General features: G+C 34.9%; 1 protein-coding gene across 1 annotated transcript; it reads left to right on the forward strand.

Moving 5' to 3' along the window:
- The first annotated feature begins 1,409 nt into the window (after nt 1–1,409).
- LOC127120741 (lysine-specific demethylase JMJ17) lies at nt 1,410–23,710 on the forward strand. Its single transcript, XM_051051275.1, has 33 exons — nt 1,410–2,955; nt 4,449–4,506; nt 5,777–5,899; nt 6,595–6,652; nt 6,736–6,872; nt 7,344–7,505; nt 7,591–7,677; nt 8,710–8,883; nt 9,118–9,270; nt 9,358–9,549; nt 9,635–9,700; nt 10,244–10,339; nt 12,360–12,446; nt 13,984–14,100; nt 14,181–14,388; nt 14,485–14,549; nt 14,720–14,778; nt 14,873–15,004; nt 15,101–15,251; nt 15,338–15,673; nt 16,203–16,376; nt 17,019–17,080; nt 17,491–17,569; nt 18,399–18,548; nt 18,631–18,764; nt 19,575–19,692; nt 19,788–19,858; nt 21,749–21,893; nt 22,070–22,219; nt 22,355–22,450; nt 22,529–22,624; nt 23,011–23,195; nt 23,373–23,710. The coding sequence occupies exons 1-33, from the start codon at nt 1,625–1,627 to the stop codon at nt 23,599–23,601; spliced, it is 5,481 nt and encodes a 1,826-aa protein (XP_050907232.1). The 5' UTR covers nt 1,410–1,624; the 3' UTR covers nt 23,602–23,710.
- The last annotated feature ends 1,994 nt before the right edge of the window (nt 23,711–25,704 follow it).

Raw genomic sequence — 25,704 nt, forward strand, 5'->3', positions numbered from 1 at the left:
GCTGTAATCGAGTTCCCAACGCTTTGTTGTTTTTATTCTATCAATTAAATTTCGTTTCTCTTTCAATTCTATTCTATGAAAATTCATTTGCTTAATTTGTTTTTTGTGGAACGGTTTTAATTAAACTCGTATGATTGTATTCCTAACTGTTAATCACTATTTACGTCGCTTAGTCGTTAAATCACGTTTGTAAATCGTGTTTGTTTAATTCACGATTGTATTAATCCATTTGCTTAATTCGGAATATAGGAATACCAATTTGTCTTATTTCTATTGCGCTTGCTCAAGTTGTAGGGAAACCCTAGTTTCTACTAGGTGCAAGCACAAAGCTTGGAATCCATGATACATGTCCTCTTGTGTTATACCATGGCTATGCGAATGAAATGAATGACTATGAGGATATACAAATGGTTAGGACTATTGACCTAGATGAATGTTGTGAAGGGTAAAGTGAATTTTGAGGTATGATAGTTGCCCCTATTTAATCTTCTCAAACCTGAATGTATGGATAACAACAACTTCCGGACATTCAAGGTAGGAGGGGATTAAATACTAAAAATATCGAAAAATTTGCCCACCAAGAATAAATAAAATGTGAAGATAGGTCATAAAGAAATTCTCCACTAGGGCATATGATGAACATAATAACTTTTGTGCAGGGTAGTTTATTTGAAAATCAATCCATCTTTATATAGTGGAGTAGACTAAGTCAATCAACGATCACAGAAAAATGGATGGACGAAAAGTGAGTGTCAGATCTTAACATAGAGATACGATACTTGAGTGCACTCGAGTATCCTAGAGGAAAACACCATGCCTTAACCCACAAAACTAAGTCCACGTATATGCAAATCATGTGAAACGACACAAAAGATGAGATTGATATTTAATGCATCGGTCTCCCACGTTCTTGCAATCGGTTCTTAGATACTTCCACGATCATTTATAGTTAACTCGACATTGCAAAGATGACATGAACCCAAAAAGACTTCCCGTTCAACACATCACAATAAGCCTTGAGGACAACTGTTTTGAGTCGGTCAGAGGTCCAAGAAAGGAAGACCCATTTACGATTACATAGGAATGAGCAAAAGAAAAAACAAGGTTCAATAACTATCTAACAATCAATATAACATTATAAATAATTACAGATACTTTCATACTCCAATCTATCATTTTAAATCCGATTACTAATTTGAGTATCAAAATCCTAACTATGCAAGATCATCCCTATTTACAACCGCTAATGAGACCACCACCTCAACTATATTATTATTATTATTATTAATAATAATAATAATTATATTTTTTTTCTCAAAGCTTTCTCTCTTGAAGTCGTCATTTTCTTTTTTGAAAAAAAAAAGTCGTTTTAGTATTAGCATTTTCCGTTTATTTATTGAATTGAAATAGAAAAGAAGAGTACAGTTGAGTTTACTACTATTCCTCTAAATATCCACATATCCATCTTCTCCACCCTCATTGACTCATCCTCGTGCCACCAAAAGGTAACCAAACTTCAATCTCTCTCTGCTATTTACTTCCATGCCTGTTATCTCACTCATCACATACTTTACCATTTCCCTCGCATCCATGATTTCGTATTAGAATTCTACTAGTAACACTTATGGGAAAGGGTAAACCTAGGGCTGTTGAAAAAGGCGTAGTAGGTCCAAATTTGAGCGTTTCATCCACTACTATACCATCTGCGCCTGTGTTTTACCCAACCGAAGATGAATTCAAAGATCCTTTGGAGTTTATTTACAAGATTAGACCCCAAGCTGAACCGTTTGGGATTTGTAGAATTGTTCCTCCTAAGAACTGGAAACCCCCTTTTGCATTGGATCTAGATTCTTTCACTTTTCCAACTAAAACTCAGGCTATTCATAAGCTTCAGGTTCGTCCTGCTGCTTCTGATTCTAAAACTTTTCAGTTGGAGTATTCTAGGTTTTTGAAGGATCATTCTAGTAAGAAGCTTAAGAAGAAAATTGTGTTTGAAGGGGAGGATTTGGATTTGTGTAAGCTTTTTAATGCTGTGAAAAGGTTTGGCGGTTATGATAAGGTTGTGGATGGAAAGAAATGGGGTGAGGTTGCTAGGTTTGTCAACTCTTCCGTGAAGATTTCAGATTGTGCTAAGCATGTCTTGTGTCAGTTGTATAGGGAGCATCTTTATGATTATCAAGTTTTTTGTAACCGGATTAATAAAGGAACGGCGGTCAGTTGTTGTAAGAAAAGTGTGGAGGAAGATTGTAAGAGTGGTCACAGGGTGCAGGTACAAGGTTCGGTGTCCGAGAAGCATCACGGGGTTGTAGATGGTTTGAAAGTTAAGGATCGGAGAGTAAAGGAAGAAAACCGGGATCAGATTTGTGAGCAATGTAAAAGTGGGTTGCATGGGGATGTAATGCTTTTGTGTGATAGGTGTGATAAAGGGTGGCATATTTATTGTCTTTCACCGCCATTGAAGCAAATCCCTCTAGGAAACTGGTATTGTTTTAACTGCTTGAGTTCTGATAGGGACAGTTTTGGTTTTGTGCCTGGGAAGCAATATTCATTGGAAACTTTTAAACGCATTGCGGATAGGTCGAGGAGGAGATGGTTTGGACAGGGACCTGTGTCAAGGGTGCAAATAGAGAAAAAATTCTGGGAGATAGTGGAAGGTTCGGTTGGTGAGGTCGAGGTTATGTATGGAAATGATTTGGATACGTCTCTCTATGGGAGTGGTTTCCCAAATGAAACTAATCAGAAACCACAATCTATTGATGACAAGTTATGGCAAGAATACTCTACTAATCCATGGAATCTCAATAACTTGCCTAAGTTAAAAGGCTCGATGCTTCGAGCTGTTCATCACAATATCACTGGTGTTATGGTACCTTGGCTGTATATAGGAATGCTATTCTCATCCTTTTGCTGGCATTTTGAGGATCACTGCTTTTATTCAATGAATTATCTACACTGGTATGTTCTAATTTTAGTTTATCCCCGTTTCAATTTTTAATTCGAGTATATTTTCTGTCATACATTTTAATTATGAACACCATTAATTCATTCTTTTGTTTTAGCATAACCTTTTTTGCCCTGGAATTACGTGTCTGTTTTTATTGTATATAAATATGAAAAATTAAAAGGTTGTAGTAGTGGAATCCTTACAATTGATGAAGTGGACATATTCAATTATATTAACATGATCACAGGAGTTAGATTTGGTTGTGTTTCCAAAAGTTTTACTGTGTTAAACTTGTTGGTCGCTGTGTACTTCTGGTGTACAATCTGAACTTGTTGATTCGATGGCATAAATATTAGGTAACCGACTGGTTAATGAACTTCAGCTCAGGTCGAATAATTTGGGGTAGTGCCCTAGTTAGATTTGGTTGTCTTTCCAAAAACTTTACTGGGTCAAACTTGTTGGTCGCCGTGTACTTCTGATATTTTAATCCGAACTTATTTATTCAATAGCAATAAATAATAGGTAACTGACCGGTTCATGAACTTCAGCTCAGGTTCAATCTTTTGGGATAGGTACCCTAGTTTAATCCTTGGCTGGGACAATTCTTGTTAAGTCTTTCCTTACCTTCCTACTGAACCCCATATTAACTTGGGCCCCTTTCCCTTGAGGAACCGAATGGTTAATACAAAAGATTAGCATAAGTATTAGGCAAAGAAGCATGATGTCTGAAATATCTAAGACGACAAAAGCTTACCTTGCAAAACATGGGAGCCAAGCAGTATCCTTGATATTTGATAGCACTATGAAATTAAAAAGGCAGTAGCGGTCCTCCAAATTGCCCCCCAACCCTTTCTACACATTCTTGGTTTTGAAGCTATGTTGTAACATTTACACTTTAAAATCCCCCCCCCCCCCCAACCCTTTCTACACATTCTTGGTTTTGAAGCTATGTTGTAACATTTACACTTTAAAAGCACGACTCATTACATATAGAAATATCTAATCATCAACTGAAACTTTTATTGAGGTTACATTGATGTCTAGTTTCTATGTAGCCAAAATAGAAAGAAAGAAGCAAATGATTTCTTATGACATCCTTATATCCCCTTTAATTTCAAATTTTGTGTTGGAACTTGAAAGGTTTTCTCCTCCCTCAGAAATATGCTATTCTGGTTTTGTTTTGTATTGCTTCCACTGTTCTATATTTTAATGGCAAATAATATATATTGAGCAACTATTTGGTTAAGATTTTGGCCTCCACAAATGTAAATATTTAGTTTTCCATGGCACGTTTTAAAAAGAGCCTGTTAATATTATTTTTTCACATCTCAGTTTTCACTATTTTTTTTATCTACTCTGCTTTTCTTTGGATTTGCTCATCCTTGAGGCTTAGTGTGGAAATAAACGTTTTTAGGATTTTCTGAAATATATTCGGATTATAGATTGCTACTGCCACTTCATTTTATCTGCCTTGTAATGTTGATTCTAATTTCTTTTGTTCTAGGGGAGAGCCAAAGTGCTGGTACAGTGTTCCTGGAAGTCAAGCCAGGGCATTCGAGAAGGTAGGTCTTGACCAGTACTTTTTCTAATTTATTTCCCCCACCCAAAAGCATGTAATTTTCACTTAATTTTTTTTTTCAACCTCATACGTGTCGGATTAAAGATTTATGTAGTAACCATCCAAACTTATTTTATATAGAACCCCGGCTAGTGTCTTTTTGTACAGACATGTGTATTCACTCAGTAGCCGTGGGTGCACATGATGGATGTTCATGACAAGGAAAGGAAGTGAAGTAGTTAAGATAGAAAGGTAATTTTATGAAATGGATTATACCCATCCATTAAAATCATTTAACTTTTTATTTACAATAAGAAAACAAGAGGTGGAATAACCATGACATGGTTGGCGACCTTTTTCCCTAATAATAATGAATATAGCTAATAATTGTATTCGGGTGAGAATCAAAAGTGTTGTCAATTTTCCTCCATGGCATCATGGCTTGGCAGATCCTGTGCCAACCATCACAGGCTACAACATATATTCTATCCGCCATACGTTGCACCACCATTTTTATATAGCGTAGTTTTGGCCGGCCACCATAATCTGCTATCCCTTGCTGATACATCATTTAGTCTTACGTAACTTTACAGTGATATTATTTAAAATTACAGATGTACAATTACAAGCAAGCTTATGCAGATATTCAATTGAAATTATTTAAATTTGGACAGCTACATTTTGCCAAAAATTATTTATATATAGCCTGTCCTATAAAATAAAATATATTGTTAAATGTGAAACTATTTTACCTTACATGTTTATAGAAAACGAGCTTTTCCTGTTGATGAATCTTTTGATTATCATTGTTTGAAATTACAAGGACATCATAGTTTTGTTTTGATTTAGTTTTTGGTAGTACTGCTACCCACATTTATTTTATGTGAACTGGTTCCTTTATTGTGTCTTATATGTTATATCTCCCACTTTAAATTCTAAAATGTGGAAAAAACAATCTCTGGAATTTATATAATGCTCATATACTGTTTGTTGGGTTTGTCTGTTTTATTTGAGAAAACATTTTCTCTTTCCATTTCCTGTTTACACTTTTAATTACAACTCTCCGACCTTGTTTTCACTTTGGTTCCCGAAGTGAACACTTTTCTAATTAAATTAAATTTATTTAATAAGAAAATAGAAACTTAAGTCAGATTTTTTTTTTTAAAACCAAACAGGCCCTGAATTTTCAATTTTAAGGACATGTTGATAGTTAATGTTCGTTGAGTGGACAAATATATGTTGACCGTGTCATAAAATAATCAATTTCCTTGCAGGTGATGAGAAGAAGCCTTCCTGACCTTTTCGATGCACAACCTGATCTGCTTTTTCAGCTTGTTACCATGTTAAACCCATCTGTCTTGCAAGAGAATGGAGTTCCTGTCTACAGCATACTTCAGGTTTCATATACCTAGCTTATCATCGGTGAATCTGTAGTTTGCTGTTGTAAATACGTGATTCCATTAAAATGCTATAATTAGAAGAAACATGCACTACATTGATGTGAATTATACCCTACCTGGTCCTTTTTTATAACAAGCAATTGAGCTATTTACTTTATCCTAGTTATAAGAAACAAAATTTCTACAGTATTTATTGTTGGAATTACTTTCATGCCCTATGTCATGTTAACTAAAAATCCCCTTATTTCCTGTGTTAGTGGATGCAATTAATAAGCACTGTGGGTAATTTTGGAAAAACATTTAATATGAACTCCTTCAAATACTATTCTTTTCTCATGATCATTTGGTTTTTTGTTCTTCATGAAAAAAGACGTGAGGTAGTATTATGTTATATGGAATATAATTTAAACAAGATCTCCACAGCTAGTGGAAGTTTATAATTTAATCTGTGGGAGTTTTATAGGTTGCTATCGTAGTTATTATGCATCGAAATTTCAACTAAAACAGACACTGCGTTTAAATACAAATTCATTTGCGGTACAAACTTATGATAGCTCATTTTCACTGTACATTGTTGCATATTTTCCAGGAAATCTACACTGCAGCACTGCTGCTTTTGTTTATCATTGTCTTCTCTTTGTATGTATTGGATCTTTGGTACATTTCTTTTATTAATTGTTGATGTTTGCCAGGAGCCTGGAAATTTTGTTATTACTTTCCCCAGATCTTACCATGGTGGTTTCAATCTTGGTATGAGGTTACATTCTATCATCATCCAAAATTGCCTGCTTAAATACAATCTAAAGCATATCATTTGTATTCTGTGTTCTCAGGTCTGAATTGTGCAGAGGCAGTCAATTTTGCTCCAGCTGACTGGCTACCATACGGTGCATTTGGAGCTGATCTCTATAAGCGGTATCACAAAACAGCTGTCTTGTCTCATGAGGAGCTTCTTTGTGTAGTAGCCCAGGTTTGCCCATGTTTAGTATGTTGCATTTGTTGAAAGAATAATATCTTAATGTGACTTAAAAAACTGAGATGGTCTGCAATATGTATTCATTATGATCACTAAAATGCCATCTTGCTATCCTTTCTCCAATATTTTCTGAAGTTTTTGTTTTCACCATTTTCTTCTACAATTCGAGAAACATGGTTCCATTTTTATAATTTATAATTATAATATTGAAATCATACAAGCAAACTAAACTACTCCAGCATAAGTGTGTTCAATGTCTTTTTTACCCATGTAAAGGAACAACCGCGACAGATCACTGCAATCAGGGTTGTGCATGTTTTTGTGAAAATGTTTTTAAAGGGGATTTCTTACCTCCTCCGACCTATACTTAAACAGAGTGCTCTAATACTTTTATATTATTATTATTATAGTTCAGTTGTTGATCAATGTTGCAGACTCTCTAATGTGTTGATTTTCAATGTTCAGTATGGTGATGTTGACAGCAGAGGGTCATCTTATTTGAAAATTGAATTGCTGAAGATACTGGATAGAGAAAAATCCTGGAGGGAGAAACTTTGGAAAAATGGTATCGTTAAATCTTCTCGTTTAGCTCCTCGGAAGTGTCCCCAATATGTAGGAACTGAAGAGGTACTGATTGTTTAACCTATCATAACATGCAATAATAATTCATTATTTTGGTCATTTTGGTCTTATTTACTGGTGTCTTTTACAGGATCCAGCATGCATTATTTGCCAGCAATATCTCTATCTCTCTGCAGTTGTATGCAGTTGCAGACCATCATCTTTTGTGTGTCTGGAGGTAAATGAATGGGATTGAGGTTATTGATATTGTGTTTGATTACCGTGAAGCATTAATCTTACTCTATTGCCATCAACACCAGGATTTTGGAAAATTTTTTTATATACAAATTGGGATATAAAATGCGTGTCTATCCATTTTTGCTGTAAAGTATTCATATTAGCAGTTTCAACTCGTCATTGGAGGATGAAATAGATATTTTAGCACCTTTATGAGGGTGCTTAACTGCAGTGTTTTCTCTTTAATGGTCTGCGTTATGTGAGGTGCTAACATATCAGAAAACTGATCTCTACCCAGGAAAGAGGTTGTGGTTGTGTGTTCACATCTCATGTAAATGCAGATGATTAGTATTTAGTACTTGTATTTTTTCAAATATGAAAAGTCATGTTGATTAGGACTAATACATCATAAGAATTCATGGAGTCGGTTGGTTAATGTAGCTGGACCCTACCCAGCACGAGAATGCTTGGTTGGTGTTGTTGAACTAGTGCCGATCAGGGATAAGATTTATTGTGACAATTGACCGATATGAGGATCCCTATTATTTTTCTGGATTAGCGTAATTAGGAACCTTGTAGTTCTTAATTTGGCTTTACAAACACATATGTCTTTATAATTCCCAATTAATTAAATTTTCAAGTAAAATTAAGAGTTTTAAAGCAAATAGAAGTTTTTTCAGATAAGCTTTTTCTAATTGTTTCATTAGAAGAGCGCGTAATCTAAAATAATAAACAGAATATTCTAGAAAATGAAACTACCGCCCCTTGTGAATTTCCCCAATTATGATCAATGGTTCCTTCCATAAATACAAAAAAAGACTGAATTTAATCTCTTAATGATGTGGTTTAATACCATATGTACACGGAAATATACTGTTGTACACGGGTATTCTGACAAGTATTTGAAATGTTGATATTGTAATGTCTGGAAGTCATTTGGATAGATTAAGATATCTAGGATTGAATAGTCTTGGTTTGTTCACTTACAGATGTCTTTCGTTTTATATACTGAATTCAATTTTCTCTTGTGCAGCACTGGGAACACCTTTGTGAGTGCAAAACTGCTAAACTCCGTCTTCTTTATCGTCATTCACTTGGTGAATTGAATGACTTGGCATTTTCAATTGACAAATATATTTCTGAAGAAAAAGCCGAGAGTAGAAGTGCAAAAAAGCAGTCTTCATGTCTGAGTGCTTTGACAAAAAAGGTCATATTTCTTTCACCCCCACCGAATTACAATATTGTTTCCAATACTTAAGTTTGCTTGTCTTTCTGAAATCAACTTCTATATTTTGACTGTGTTGCATTCCTATTAGGGGTTTGCTGTGTTACATTTTATGGAATTATATAATATAATGCTGGTATTATTATGGATACATTTTGTACTAGTATTTATTAAAAACATGTAATATAGTCTTCTGAGGCTCCTGGTTGCGTATAGGTGAAAGGTAGCTCCATTACATTCACTCAACTTGCTACAGAATGGCTTCTGCAATCTAGTACTATTCTTCAGAATGTTTTTGTGACTGATGCATCTGTTATCGCACTAAGGAAAGCTGAACAGTTTCTGTGGGCTGGTTCCGAGATGGATTCTGTGAGTTCTAGTTGTGTCTTCTAATGTGTTTGAAGAAAAACATTCTGCACTTCACTCAACTAAATTCTACTTTGTTTTGGGATTTAGGTTCGGGATATGGTAAAGAGTTTGACTGAAGCTCAGCAATGGGCAGAAGGGATAAAAGATTGTGTCACAAAAATTGAGTTGAGGTTGAAGCATCAGGACTCAAGTTTAAAGAAAATTCATATAGAATATGTTAATGAGTTACTGAGATTTAACCCTGTACCATGCAACGAGCCTCATTATCATAAATTGAAGGTGCTTTAACAATAAAATGTTATATTGTTTTTGGTGGTTGCCATTTACTGCCATTTATTTATCTTGTTAACTTGTTCTGATGCAGGAATATGCAAAAGAAGCAAGCTTGTTAATTCAAGAGATCGAGACTGCTTTGTCAATGCGTTCCAACGTACTTTCTTGCAGGCTCTTCATATGTCTTTTCTTCATAACTTGAGGACACATTTTTTTGTGCTTTTGTTTTATAAAAATTGATTTTAGGATATAAATTTTGTCAAAGAAACATCATTGAGTTCTTTCATTTTTTTCTTCCCCCCCCCTCAAAAGTAAGTCTAACAATTTGGTTTTTTACAGAGGCTATACATTAACTTTAGGAAAATTTCATTAAGTATTTTTTTTTAATAAAAAGTCACTCTGGTCTAATTGTTTTTAGAGTTTCTTATAGGGGCTGCAATTTTAGCCTATGAGAAAAGCTTTAGAGTGTTTTTTTTTTGGTTTGGCTTTCCCCCCACATAATTCTTATAAACTTTTTAGAAGATTATTTTAACCAAAAAACTATATTTCTAAAAATAGGAAAAGTAATGGGCCCTTATATTATATTTTTTGTAAATATGATAAACAATTTTTGTTGCTAGCGTAATGAAATTTAATTATATTATGATATCTTGATTCTTCTTTCCAGTCCATTTAATTTGATTGATATTGTTTGTTTCAGTTGTCTGAGTTGGAACTTCTATACTCTAGAGCTTGTGGAATACCCATCTATGTGAAAGGGACTAAAAAATTAAGAAGGAAGATTTCTTCAACCAAGGTAGATGTTACTGGTTATAATAGTTTGATACTCTTTTTTACCCTTATAATTCTCTGACTAATCTTCAGTTTATTTTTTTATGTTTAGAGTCACTTATTTCTTTCTCTCAAAATTCCTTTAAAAAAAATTAAGAATGTGTTTCAAATCACAGTGCCAATCCATTCGCCGCAAAATGCATAACCTCCCGTAGGCATAGCTTTGAGTGAACCACACGGTGGCACCATGATATTCTAAGTTTCCAAGCACACGCTTAGAAGGTTAGGAGTTTGTTGATACATTTTTTATAAAATGTGTATTTGCTTTTAATAGACAGAAGAAACCATCCTTCCCTTCCAAGTTCCAATGTTTTACAGGTTCCCCATTCCCCATTAAGCCACCCCCTCCCATAAGGAGGAAAACATAATGACCTGCAATTTGGTTTAGGACAGAGATTGCAGCTGATTGTGTCTTTTTTCTGTTGTATATTTTCCGTGATTAAACACAGTACAGGAATGTATTTTCCTTGAACACTAGGGAAATAGTTTCTTACATTTGAAATTAAATCTGAGCTGGAAAATTACTGCCGCTACTTTAGACGTTAATAATGAAAACAACCTGGAAGTGTCAATCCGCCATTGCTATTTCCGGTGATAAGCTACACAACCCTGATTGTCATGCCAACTTAGTCTATGCCCATTGATATTGTTCATCCTGATGATAAGAAGATATGGTGATGATGATGACGACGACTGAGTCTCAGAATTCTCCTGTTAACAGAAAATAGCTCTTCAAGAAATGCAGACTTGAAGTTGCTTCAGATAATAGTTACCTGAAAGATAAAAGGATCAATTAAATCTGGAAGTGAAGCTTTGCATCAGAAAACCTATAGTTTAGGGAATGCAGTAAATGGAACGTGTCAATGGAGGTCGGTAGACTTCTGGTTAGAGGTGCAAGGGGCTTTAAGATTCATGGACTGGAAGAATTTCCCTTTTTTAGGGACTGGGGTGGTAAATATAGTGATGACTGAGAAGTTGTGAATTGGCAGTCTAGAATGGCTATTAAACCCGGCTAGCGTTGTATGGTTTAGTAGTTTCAGTGTTATTAATAGTCAATCTAAGTTAAGTTCCTAAATGAAAATGGAGGTTCAATTTGGTTTGTGATCCCACTAATCCTTGATTGATATTGTTTTTTTGGAGTATTCAAGCTCTGTTTGCCTGATCTGCATTTCTAGGTAATTTAATGCAGTGAGATCTCTGTTAAAATAACTGCCAAGATAGGTTAACAGCCTGTAGGAAGGGATTTGATATTTTTATTTCGCAATGTGGCCTCTAGGATTTACCTTTTCTCCAATATCCACTTGGCTAAATTTGAGGGAGCTTGTTGTTTCGTCAAGACTAGACATAATGTTGTTACTGAGCACCTGAGGATATATTTGCGCATCTTCTGTTGGAAATATTGCGTTGCCTTGATAGTTTGATACAGATAGTTTACCTTTAATTGTAGAATATGGCAAAGTCTTGGGGCTGAATACCCATTTGTTTTGAGCAGTTGTGGATCAATGTTCATACCTTTTGCTCTTTAACAAAAGTGTTTGGGAGTAAGGACTAGATTGGATGGTTTTAAAGGCACGAGTTCATGTTGAGGAGTCTTTTCTGTCATCCTCCTGTTTTACTTAATTATATATATTTTTTGTTCTTTATCTGCAAAGATCATTATTAGGATAAAATAAAATTGCAAATAGGAGAGCTAGAAATCACCACCATAAATGGGTGAACCATTGAAAAAATTCAATGGACATTCTATCCTAACGAAGATGAGAGGATCCATTAAGTGACTAAGAAAGAGTTAACTGGTTTGTATATACCTTTATTTGCAAGAGTTCACCTCTATTACATTGTACTATTAAGGGTTGAATCATGTTCTAAACTTCCTCAGTTTTTGTACTTGGGAAGTTGCTTACTATAGGGTCTACGCTTGCTGATTAAGTCACTGTATTACTTTTTTATATTGCTCACATGATTTTTTGTTTGAGATCAACCAGGCATGGATGTGTAGTGTCAGAAGCTGCATCTCAGCTAGAGATCCTGCTGAATTAGATGTCGATGTTCTTTACAAGTTAAAATCAGAGGTAATAAAAGCTCTGGAAACAGTGTACATTTAAACTGGCCTTTTCACAAGACTTGTTCCTATTAACATAAAGTTTGCATGTTCATAGTTTATACAAATGCCAATGCAAAATATTAAGTTCATGTGTGACACTGGGAGGTGCAATTGTCTTTTATATAATGTAAAATGAAATTGTTGAGAAAGAGAAAATTGTGCTGGCATCTGAGTAAAACCACTATATATCTGTGTGTGTGTGTCACAAAAAATATAAATATATGTTTTATCTTATTGACATTAACTGTATTTACAACATATTGTGCAACCATAAGTATCCTGTTTTAACTTCCATTTACAATCGGGCATGTCTTACTCTTCTTAGATGTCAAGAGCATATTTCTTCCTCCATAGATTTCTACAAGTACTTTGCTGTTAGTGGAGAGCTATAAACTATTTTTAATTGAGAAGCTGTTATATAAGTTAGAAGTTAATCAAAGCTGGGTCATTATCATTTGAACTAATAAAATCGGCGGCGATGTCTCGCAAATCTGACATATAGCATCCATCTGTATGTGTTTAGTCCTCTTGTGAAATACTTGATTTGATGTAACATGTAGAGTGTCAATAGTGACCAATAGCAGCACTATCACGCTATAGCGACCACTATAGGATAAATAGTGGGTAGTGGGGGTGGAGTGGTTCCCAGCCCGGAGCAGTTTCTGTCCAGCTATCCTTTTCCCCTCTGAAAAACCGAAATTACCTCTACAATTTAAAATGTTTTAAGGGTAATTTTGGGGTTTCAATCAAATTTGAGTTGAGACTCAACCCTAACCCTCCTTCACCAATGTTTCTGCACTTCAGCCGTTCCAAAGAAAAATCACAAGTTCCTCCCTCACCTCTCTCTGCACTTCGTTCTTCCCACGTTATCATTATTATTCATGTAACTTGTCCAAAAAATGATCAAAACGCGAGTTCCTCCCTCACATCTCTCTGCACTTCGTTCTTCCCTCTGCACTTCATATGTTTATAATTATTAATCTTGTAATCTGTCCAAAAAATGATCAAATAGCAGCCATCTCGCTATACGCTATCCCGCTATCCCATTTTTGAGGTCAGTCGCTCCGCCCCACTATCTGGGATTGACTACTAACATGTAGTGTAGTTTGATTATAAAAAATCAGTGTCATCTCCTTAAGCATTCCAATTATAGGCTCCCAATATATAATCCCCCAAAATAGGTCTCCTCATCTCTTAGATATATAAGGAAATAGGGAAATCAATCCTTAGGGGCAAACTAAGTTACCCTAAATTACTCTTTAAGATACAATTTTTGATATTATATGATATTTTTCTTATTTTCTAACAGTGACATGATATTGATATAGTTATCTGCACTAATCATGCATTATTGAACGTGTTTGACATTAGTTTAATCCTAATGTCTTTTTATTTCATGAAATAATTAGTCTTTGTGTAATGTACACAATTCTTAGACATGCTCACTTATAATGCACTAAATAAATTACCTAAGGAATAATATATGAAATTCATGGTTTCAATAGATTGCGGATCTTCAAGTTCAACTCCCAGAGATAGATGCACTTCAGAATCTATTAAATCAGGCAGAATCTTGTAGTTCTCAATGTTGTTGCATGTTAGAAGGTCCTATGAATCTCAAGGTTTGCATCTGTATTTTCATTTCGGTTCGTTTTTTGTGAGAGTTAAAAAGCATAGCTTGATTAACTAAAGAAATATGCAGAATGTTGGTTTGCTGCTTAAGGAATGGGACAGTTTTACAGTTGATGTACCGGAGCTGAGGCTACTAAGGAATTACCATTCAGATGCTATGTCATGGGTTTCTCACTTTAATGATGTTTTAGGGAGAGCTCACAGACCGGGAGATCATCATAATGCTGTTGATGAATTGAAAAGCATTCTTGAAAAAGGCTTCTCTTTGAAAATTCAAGGTATTGTGGATTATTGCAGCTTTATAATAGTTTGGACCTTTTGTTTATTTTCTGGTCAATTTACACTGGCCAAGGTTTTTGGTTTATGTTTTACAGTTGATGAGTTGCCTCTAGTTGAGATTGAGCTGAAGAAGGCTAATTGCCGACAGAAAGCTTCCAAGGTAAATTATTGTTCTTACTAGTGCTTTTTGCTCACTTCTCTCTTTTGTTATAAAAAGATATTGGAAGATAACAGCTTCATAGTATACAGGGGCTAACCTGCTTTGTATTAAATGCTCAAGCAATTCTTACAGCATCAAGAACTGATTAAAATCACGTGAAATTGATACAGGCACATGATTCTAAGATGCCCCTCGAATTCATTCAGCTACTGCTGAAGGAGGCTACTATGTAATTTTTTATTACTATTCCTTGTTTTAATTGGCACATTGTTACGTTTATTTTTTATTTATTCAACTTCTTGCTTTTGTTATTGATTCTTAAGGCTTGGAATTGAGGGAGAGAAGCAATTCGTTAGTTTATCGTGTGTGCTTGATGTCGCCATGCGTTGGGAGGAAAGAGCCGGAGAGATTCTTTCATCTAAGGCTTCTATTTCTGATTTTGAGGACATGCTAAGGTTCACAAATTCTTGAGATGCTTGTTCTATCTTTAGTAACTATGACAATCTTATTTTGGCTGATGACATTTTTTTGCATATGCTGGTCTTTTGCAGAGCTTCAGAAAATATATTTGTTAATCTTGCCTTACTTAATGATGTCAAAGAAGCGTTAACGGAAGCTAATTCCTGGTTAAGGAATTCAAAGCCATATTTAGTATCATCTAATTGTATGTCAAACTCTTGGCGAAACGTTGGGGACTTGCAGGTTCATATTTTGTCCTGTTTAATTTAGTTTTTTCCTTTGCTGCAGATATATACAGTAAATATGACAATTTGATTCTTTTCTTTTAGTTGTTGGTTTCTCAATCAAAGCATCTTAAAGTACATTTAGAAGAAAGAGGGACGCTTGAAATAATTTTGAATAACTGCAAAAAATGGGAGTGTGAAGCACATTCTCTACTTGATGATGCTCAGTGTTTATTTGAATTGGATAACACTGTTCATGGAATGAGCAGTGGTTTATTGTTTAAAGTAGAAGATTTGATTGCACGAATTCAGTCTGCCATAGCATCTGGTGTATCTCTTGGTTTTGACTTCAGTGATATTTCAAAGCTTCAAGCATCTTGTTCTACCCTGCAGTGGTGCAAAAGAGCCCTATGTTTCTGCAATCATTCTCCTTCTTTAAAGGTTACTTTTTCTCTGTAATCATTCTCCTAAGTATTGTATTTGCACAGAGCTGCGGTTCTACCCACTTGTTTTCTGGTTGACTTGCTGCCTGCACTTTCTTTTTCCAACTATATTTCTCGACACTGATTATATAGCTTGATTAATTTGAGTGCTTTATAGAATACCTGGTATCATGCTCCTTCAATGTCAGTTTACCTTGTTGCAATTCAATGACAAGAGTGACATAATTCAAATAGTTATTAGTTATAACTATACCGTGTAGCTATGATCTCAGTTTTTTTTTTTTACATTCGATCATTGCTTCATGGATTTAAATGCCAAGGGAATTATTGATCTTCTTTGTTCCATTCCATTTAACTTCTGTACTTTATTGGTTATTTTCTGCTTTGTTCTTTATTCAGCTAGATTCATTATCCTCCTAATCTGTGTAATTTTTCTCTTCATCTTACTGAATTTCTTCTTTTTTAAAGAATGTGATATGTTCTTCTTAATAATTATTATTTATAAGAGATGGTTGCCAATTCTGTAGGATGTTTTGGAAGTTGTGGAAGGCCTCTCTCATTCAGCTGTTTCTGGTGCTCTTTTGAAAGTTCTGGTTGATGGGGTTGAATGGCTTAGGAGAGCATTACAGGGGATATCTAGACCTTGCAATTCTAGAAGATGTAAATTAACTGATATTCAAGATATTCTTACCGATTATCAGGTACATGTTTGTGTAATTTTCTGTTGTCTATATTATTTTAAAGATCTGTAGCTCCTTTTGTTCAATTTATTCGTTCCTAGAAGTGGAATAACACCCGTGTGATAATTTTAAACTTGTAATTTGTAATATATCATTCATAGGTATTTGATCCTTTTCTGCGAGACAATATTGTAAGGAGAAATGTTGTTCTAATTTTTCAGTTAGTTTTGGAAAAGACTTATGATGACATGTGTTGGGTTTTCTTAAATTGAGTTATTGACAGAAAGTATTATGGTGCTAGAGCCTAGATGTAGGTATACTTCTTGCTGTATCTCAACTGACGTTTTACCAGGCTTAGTTTTTTTGGAATGCTGTGATTGTATGGTCTTTGCTTACAACTAATTGTGAAAAAGTGGGACACAAATTATAATTTGTAACCAAATGTTGTGCAAAAGTTTCAAATAGCTTATATCAATGAGCATCATCCTCAATTAAATTTACAACTACTTCTATTGATACATTAATAACTAGCTGAGTGATTAATTTGGAGGCTATTGGGGGGCAAAAGGGTTAGGAGATAACTTCTTAGCATGTTCTTAATTACAGTACTTTATTAAAACTGTTTTGCTATCAACAGCTTACATCTACAACTTATATCTGCAGATTATTAAAATGACCTTTACGGATGTAAATTGTCAACTTGAAGAAGCCATTGGAAAGCATAGGTAAGTCTTATTTGTTCGTTGTAGAATTAAGATAATATGTGATGTTAGTGTAATTAGTTTCAGTCTTCTAAATGGCAATGCATACTTCTTTTGGCGTTCTTTAGACGTCTCTTCTTCTATCCTTGTAAGGTCTTCTTTAATCACTATGGGTTTCAGTCAAATAATTCCTGGGCAGTTAAGTTTTAAACTTTATATTTTTTGTAATCTGTTACTGAGGCCATGTTCTAATTGATTTTATGCCTTTTAATAGTTCTTTCTGATGTTTGTAGTTGGCTGTCTAAGCCATCTTGATCATGAATATATTGCTCAAGTAAATTACTATCGATTGAGTCAATGAAGACTTGCGCTTTTATAACTTTTGTGTTTTAAACATTTTACATATCTATGTAATGTATTTTATTTTATTTTAGGTCGTGGCAAGAGCAAGTGCATCAATTTTTTAGTCTAAGTTCTAGGGAACGAACTTGGTCATCAATATTGCACCTCAAGGTATATTTTCTAAATGCATCAATTGGCGGTCTTGTGCATCAATAGATTGATTTAGGGTGTATTAGATATCTGTAACTTATTTTCTGAGTTGTTATGTTGCTATGCCATTTCTAAAAAGTGGTAGTCATTGTGAAGAGCTTCCTTCTATCTTGATATGAATTTTTAGAGTTGCAGTTTTCTTTCTTCATATTATCTCATTTGGATTTACTTTAAGCATTAAGATTTAAGAGTTGCGCTATTAAGTTCCTTCAAAACTCTTCCTTTTTATTTTACACGTTTTTTGTGTAAGAGTTTCATTTTATTCTCAATTTACTAAATGTTATTGTTAAAGAGTTCCACATAGGATGAGATATGGCCCCAAACATATGTTTATAAGTGGGGGGCAATCCTCACTTTACAAGTCAATTTTCTAAGGTTAAGTTAAACTCAACCGCAATTCTAACATGACATCAAAGTCTATTCAAGATCCGTTGGGCCACCTGTTATCAGGTTTTTGCCATCGGGTCACACACCATTATATCCACGCGCACCAAGCCCAGTTGTGCTGAGCGTGAGGGTGTATGTTAAAAAGTTTTACATCGGATGAGAGTGGGGGCAATGTTTATAAGTGAGGACAATCTCACCTTACAATCTAGTTTTGTTGGCTTGAGTTAGGCTCAACAATAGTTCTAAGAGTTATCTTTGGGATATCAGGCTTATTTGTTCGTCTGTCATATGAAATTCAAAATTAGAAGTGAAAACTTTCACAACTATCATGACGCCTATGCTAGTAGGACATGACATATCACTGGCTCATATGCATGGCTGACATTTATTTGCTTAAATTCAGGAACTTGGAGATTCCGTTGCCTTTAGTTGCTCAGAACTTGATTCAATATTATCAGAAGTTGAGAAGGTGGAAAATTGGAAGAAAAGATGCATCGATTATATTGGAGCTTTATTCCAAAATGAAAAATCGCTGCTTCATGCACTGCAGAAGGTTTTGATCTTGACATTTTCCCCCCTTTCTGTAATCCATTTGCATATTCAGTACTCTTAGGACTTAGTATGGTATTTTTCAGATAAAACAGACTCTAGATAGATCGCTCTACATATATGGCAAGTTCCAAAAACAGAAGGAACCAAACCTATGCAACTGCTGCTTTGTTGATTCTCAAGATCAAGACTTTCTTACTTGTTCCACTTGTATGGACCGGTAAAGTACTTATTGCCTTGTTTGTAGTAATGGCAGTTGAGTAGATCTGAAAAATATATCAGGCAATAACATCTATAGAATTTCTATGGTACCCTTTAAATTTAAGAGTTTTCTACCATTATTTTTTTGCATAAGTTTACCGAGTTATCATTTATTAAAGACATGTAATCTGAGTTACTATTTAGTACTAAAACTTTTGTTTATCGCAGTTTGGTGTCTAATTAACTTAGGTTTTTCCATTTAAATTTATTTTTTCCTTTTAAAATGCTTGTCATTTTTCATTTCATATCTGTAAATTATTGAGTCCAGGTTTGTTTGAATATTCAGCTGCACTTATTTATCCAAACAGTTTGTGCTCAATATAACTTAAATTTTGATATAATCACATTAATTAAATGTAAATTTTTTGTAAAAATCAATTTCAGATTATTATTATTAATTTACTTTAATTAAGAATTAAAAATATTTCAAAGATTATGTGAAAGTTTCAATAATAGGTAGAAAATCAAATAACACGGCTTCATTAAATGATAATCATTCACCTATTAGTAAAAAAAAGAAACAGGACTAAAATCCTTTAACCATAGAAGCTCCCTAACATTTAGTCTTCACATAGATGGATGCTTTTATTATTTTGGTGTTTCTGTAAAGAACAAAATTAAGATCGAATCCTACTCTTTATTTGCAATCTCGTAAAACAGTTCATTGTTGTTTTTGTACCTTTGTTGCTTTATGAATGATTTACTTTAATTTATGTATTCTGTACTTCATTATCTTGGGAATGGATTGATTTATCTTGCATATGGACAGCTATCACTTGCGGTGCATTGGACTAGCAGAAAAAGACACTGGCATCGGCGACTACAAATGCTCTTACTGTGAAATTTTGAAGGGTAAATCCCAATATTCAAATGGAAGTTCCCTCCTGGTAGGGTATTATGTCTGATATTATTAACTGTAATTTAGTAGTTTCTTTTCTTTCGCGGAAACTCATTATTTTGCTATTCATTTGCTTTTATGCAGAGGTTTGAGAAACATATTGAATTGAACATTCTTGTCGAACTTCTGTCTGATGCTGAACGTTTCTGTCTGTGGTAATATCATCCTCTTAAAATCTTAATTTGCTTCTGGGATGATTGACTTATTGGCATTACTTTTCTTCAATTCAATTTATTAAAGCACAATAAGTAGATGTTTTTTAAAGCTTCTGGCTTGTAGATGTTTTTTCAAAACACAATAAGTAGTAGTTTCGAACTCAATAAAAAGGCCTTATAAGTTCATAGGTCTTTATGGAGAAGTTAAATGAGAGAGCTTCTGATGCAATTGGGGTATAGAAGTTGACTTCCACTTATGAGAGAATCTTTTATTCAGAATACTCATGGTTATTGCAAGATTATTTCAGCCTTTTATTTTCTAGAAATTGTTGTGGAAAGGTTTATCCAAATTATCTTCTTGACAATACTGGATTTTCAAAATTTGATGGGCTATAGGTCCTATGAAAATGCTGCATTGGAAAATCTCTTAATTCTTGTATATCCCTCTTGTTCTTATAAATTAGGCCTAAAGTGCTTCTTCTCCATTCATTGCTTTGACCTCATCCGCTATTTATTTTTCTATTCTCTTGGACCATCTTGTTCCACATATCATTTGCACTTCCTCGTGGCTGGCTGAACCCTTCCTCCAAGATCTTGTGTTGGAAACTCCCTTGGTTTTCACCCTTCAAATGCCACCACTTGATCCGTGGAGCTTCCATTTGACTTCTTCTCTTTGCTTTCCTCTTGACTCTTATACCCATAACTAATACTCTGTGCTGGATAGTCAAGCTCTCTCCTGGTATAACTTTACAGTCCAAGCAAATCTTTCTATCTGACTTCCAAATTAAGAAAGAAGTTTATTTGAGAACATGTCACTCCACTCTTATGTGATAAGTTGTTCATCTCTTTTCCTAAAGCAGATATTATTTATAGTAAGATCAAAAGGCGGCGAAAACTCTAGGATAGATTTATCCTCCTCAGCATTTATCTCCCCGAGACCATGTATGCCCTCAAAACCTCTTGCTACGCTCCTTACATATCTATTCAGACCCCCTCCTATAAATTTTTCCTCTCCTCGGGGTATTTCCTAAAATAAGCCTTCTAAATCCTCCCAAAATTTTACTTTAAGGTGTTTTGCTAACTCAGCTGGAAGTTGTTTTATTTTCTACTTTGTGTAGTTTAGACAATGTCTGAAAATCAGAAAATCTCCCTAAACTTTGGGGTTGGCGGTTCAAAGAACCGACCCTGGATGAAAATATATAGAAATAGTTAACGGAGATACGAACTCTACTCCCTGTATATTTTGGACGAAATTGATTAATGGAGGAATAGCAAGAACCGAAGTCCATCTAATGGGAAAGAAGGGCAATGTTCTAGCTTGCACAAAATTGTTGAGAAGTGTTTTGGTTTATCAAGTCTTTATAGTTCTTTGTAAGTTTTATGCTCTGTTTTTTGGTGCTGTTACTGTACTTTCACGCTGTTACTGTTTTTTTGTGTGTATATAATAATGTTTTTTGTTTGTCTGCCATGCTTCTGCAATTTTCCGTTCCGCCATATATGGCGGATTTTTAGCTAGCCGTTATTTTCTGCAATCCGCCATAGACAACACTCAGGGAGCAATTCTCACCTTACAAGTTGGTTAAGCCGGTTTTGTAATGTTGAGTTAGGCCCAACCACAGATCTTAAGAGTATGTTAGATTTCGTAGATTCTGCTTTTAAAAACACAAGCATCAAATGCTACAACATTACCAAACAATGCTTAGATGCACTTTATTTTGGGTAAACAAACCTCCATTCTTTGCAGTGATAGTTGGTCATGTTTGCTCAACTCAATTGTCTCTAGTCTGCTCGTATGTTCCAGTTTTTTGTTGATTTTTTCTTATGAGCGATTAATTTATTTGTAACATTCTAAAACCTGCAATTGATTTGTTTGTGTATCTTGTATGTCAGGATTGACGAAAAAGATCTTCTGAACCAACTTATTGAGAAAGCCTTTGCATGCAAATCTGGCTTGAGAGAAATAGTGAACCATTCATCAGCTTATGTCGACAAAGATATTACCATCATCTCTGAAAAATTGATCATTGCATTAAAGGCATGTTATTTTTTATATTTAACAAAGTTTATTTTCCTAAACGTTTTTAATCACCCTACAATAATATATTTTGTTTTCCTATTATAAATGATTATGATCTCATTTCTATTAACTGGAACTCAGTTGTTAAATTTGTGGTGGTTTTGCTTTTTGAAAATGTTATATATTATATATAGGCTAGCAAAGTGGCTGGTGTCTATGATCAAGGTGATAGTTGTGACCTTGAGCTGGCTTTAGCAAAACACTTGTGGAAGATTCAAGTCAATACAGTGTTAAGTGGTGCAGTTAAGCCCACTATTGAAGAGATTCAGAAACATCTAAAAGAGGTATGCACTGCTGGCCAGGTTTTTATGTTTTTTGCATGGCAAGAACATGATATAGCTTATTTCAAGTATTTCCTCACTTTATTTCTTTTATAAAATTTATTGCCAATAAATCTGAAATGGAAAAATACATGACAGGGAATGTCCATGGAAATATCAGCCAAAGATCACTATATGCTGAAACTTACAAATGTGAAGTGCCTGGGCTTGCACTGGGTGGAACTAGCCAAAAAGGTTCTGAACATATTGTCATAGTCTTCTTGACCTTTCTCTCTTGAGATTAGATTTTAACTATTTATATATTATTGACAGATATCAAATGATTCTGGAGCACTCGGCCTAGATAAAGTATATGAGCTTGTATTGGAAGGTGAAAACTTGCCAGTTGATGTAACGGAGGAACTTAAGGTAAGGGGTTATCATATCTATTGAATGTAAGTGAGTTTGAATTGACCACCAAATCTGGTCAACCTTATGTTGTGAAGTCAAAAATTAGTTTGGTTCCGGCAGTTGGTTAATTTCAAGAGAAACAAGGATGAGCACAATCTAGGTCGAGTCAATTTAAACCCTCAAACACAAATTTTATCTTGACAATTTGTTCTTATGACTTTTTATAGCTTTTCATATTAAATTTGTTATAACCCAATCTAAACTTTTCTAAATGGATCTTGACCCATTTTCTCCACCCAGCCTGATTACGATGAGCCTGAATCATTTCTGTATGTATTATTGAAATGTCATTATTTACATGTTTTTAACATGATACTGATCCAGTAGTGTTTTATTCATAACAGATGTTAAGAGCTCGATGCATGCTTTATTGCATTTGTCGAAAGCCCTTTGATCCAGGAAGGATGATTGCATGTTATCAGTGTAGTGAGTGGTATCACTTTGATTGTATGAAATTATCATGCACGCAAGATATCTACATTTGCCCTGCGTGCAACCCGTGTACAGGATTGCCTACTAACCATGACAGGTCAGATTATTGGCTGCACCTCTAATTAGTTAAAGAGTAGCTATTGTGCTATGCTCGTTGTAGCTTTTAAAATTGTTTTGCTTGAAATTTACGTTGTCTTGCCTTTTATATCTCATTTATGGCATCAATTTGTTTACTTTTTGGTACTTTCTATTGATGATCTTTTATGCTTTGCAGATTAACTAGTGGGAAACTTGAGGAGCCTAAAACCCCTTCTCCCAGGCATAATAACCCTAGAAAGAAACGGAAGCGAGATGTGCCCAGTCACAGTTGGAATGAAAATGATACTAATTTTAGGTTAGATGGGACAGAATGTCTAAGGTGGAAAATTCGCAAATCATTTAGAAGAGTAACTAAAAGACGTGTTGAACTTCAAAGTCTTTCTCCATTTATATGCATAAAATGATAACAATGCAGAGTAGGTAGAGTTATTGGTCATTAAATTGATTAAATTGATTCTAATGTTGTTGTCTCAGGCATTTCTAATCCATCTTAATGGGAAATTTATTTTCATCTTTGATCCTTGTATTTGCATGTCACACCATCCCAAATAATTAGGGTGAAGATGGATCAATTGAGATCGTTAAGTCAAATATTTTATACAGCTGACAGATATGTTAAGGTTAAGACTTTTTTTCGTTGGAAAAAAACAAGGTAAAGCTCAAGAAAAACAAGACTGCTAGTCTGCACTAATATTTATAAACATGCAAGCCCTGACGAGGAACCTCTAGAATTCTAACATCTCTTTCATGTCTCATGTTTGAAAATCACGTGCCTTTGGAAGTTCGCGAGATCTTGTATACCCCAAATTAAAGAAGAGGGGTTTCCATTAAGACTTCACCTCCTTGGAATCACCTTTCAAGTATAGCATATGTAAATATTGTTCTGTAGCAATATGAAATCTAGTGTACATTTTCCACATTTCTAGATAAGATCATCACAAAGTTTCATTTCTTTTAAGTGAATTTTATCCCTTTTCTCAAAGAATGGAATGCTTTCCTGATAATTTTTCAATGCACTCTATATATTATTTATGCACCATGTAAAAATACTTAAATGTTTTCAGTTTTTAGAGACGCATATTTGGACACTGAATTTTCAGATAACGTTAAAATATTTTGTAGATGCATTTTCGTTTATTTTCGGAGATGTATTTTCGTAATCTATCAGAATAGAATATTGTATATTGTATTTTATTTTTGTGTATCCAGATGAAGATTTAATCCATATAATCCATATGCAAAAATGACGTATATAACTCCAAGATGGTCCAAATGTCATATATAAATAAATCGAATACAATGATAAAATAGCATGAGGTGAAACTAAAATACATTCCACAATACAACTATTATATACTACTGCACTACCGTGTATGTCAGACTATATCTCCTCTGCCTCTTTGACCATCAATCCCTTCATCTTTCGTCGTTGTCTCTAGTACATCAATGCCCCTCGTGCCTCTGTCATGATGACATCTAGGATCTGCCTCACATCAGATCCATCAGGGAAGATACCTTTGTCAATGTCTGTCTATGTAATCTCCATAATGTGACGACATCTAGGCAAGACATCCTCAACATGATCTAATTGTGCATGCTCCTCCTCTAGTATCTCTTGATGAGTTGACCTCGATGGGTCTCTTGGATCAACATGCACCATATACAAATGTGACACCCTGAAGAACCACCTGATGTATCTGTCCACATAGCTCTAGTCGCTCAGGACTATGGTACTCTGTGCCTCCTCCAATACCAAATGACTCTCATAATCATCAAACATGTCATCCATCTGTCTACGTGTCAATGCAGGAGGAACATATACAATGGGGTGTCTTAGAGTGGTCTAAGTGTAGTTGAACTGCCGCATAACGTGCTCGGGAAAATGAGAAGCAGTGAGACGTCATCTGCATGCCAACCATCTAGAGTATAACACTATCTCGTAAAAAATGGTCGCGTCTCACGGTGATCAACATAGTTGTTGAAGTGCATGTCCTCGGCAACCAAGCGATCAAGATACACTCTAAGCGACTCAATCGTCTGGTTCCCTTTGAGCGGGGCAAATGCAGTAGCATGCGACATATCCTCAGTGTAAGTCGGTACACTCGCCCAACCAGAGATGCGCGAGAAGTGTTGGAGGATCCGAGCTTGAAAAGTTTGGAACACGCGAATCATAAGTAATAGTGTTGTAAAGATGAAATGAAAATGATACAAAAAGATTAAAAGACCTGTAAATATTGTCGTTAGTAGTGTGATGCTTCCTGTGACCTGCTTCGTCTTCCACCTACATCCCTCTGATAACTTCGAGTACAAGTAGACCAAACAAGCACCCCCTAGTTGTACTCACAGATCTTCTCAAATCCATGGAAGTACCTTAGATAGATGACATTTGTATGAGTGACACTCTTGTCCATAAAAATCGCAGTGTCAACCAAATATAGCAGGTATGCTCTCATAGCATGCACTCTGTGGAGCCCCACCTGCTCGTCATCACCTATAGCCTGATGCGC

Source organism: Lathyrus oleraceus, chromosome 2 (genome assembly GCF_024323335.1).
Source record: "Lathyrus oleraceus cultivar Zhongwan6 chromosome 2, CAAS_Psat_ZW6_1.0, whole genome shotgun sequence".
NCBI lineage: Eukaryota > Viridiplantae > Streptophyta > Magnoliopsida > Fabales > Fabaceae > Lathyrus > Lathyrus oleraceus.

Coding starts and splice junctions, on each gene's coding strand:
- LOC127120741 (XM_051051275.1), top strand. CDS start 1,625: ATGGGAAAGGGTAAACCTAGGGCTGTTGAAAAAGGCGTAGTAGGTCCA. Junction 9,550..9,634: donor CTCATTATCATAAATTGAAG/GTGCTTTAACAA, acceptor GTTCTGATGCAG/GAATATGCAAAAGAAGCAAG. Junction 14,101..14,180: donor AAGGTCCTATGAATCTCAAG/GTTTGCATCTGT, acceptor AGAAATATGCAG/AATGTTGGTTTGCTGCTTAA.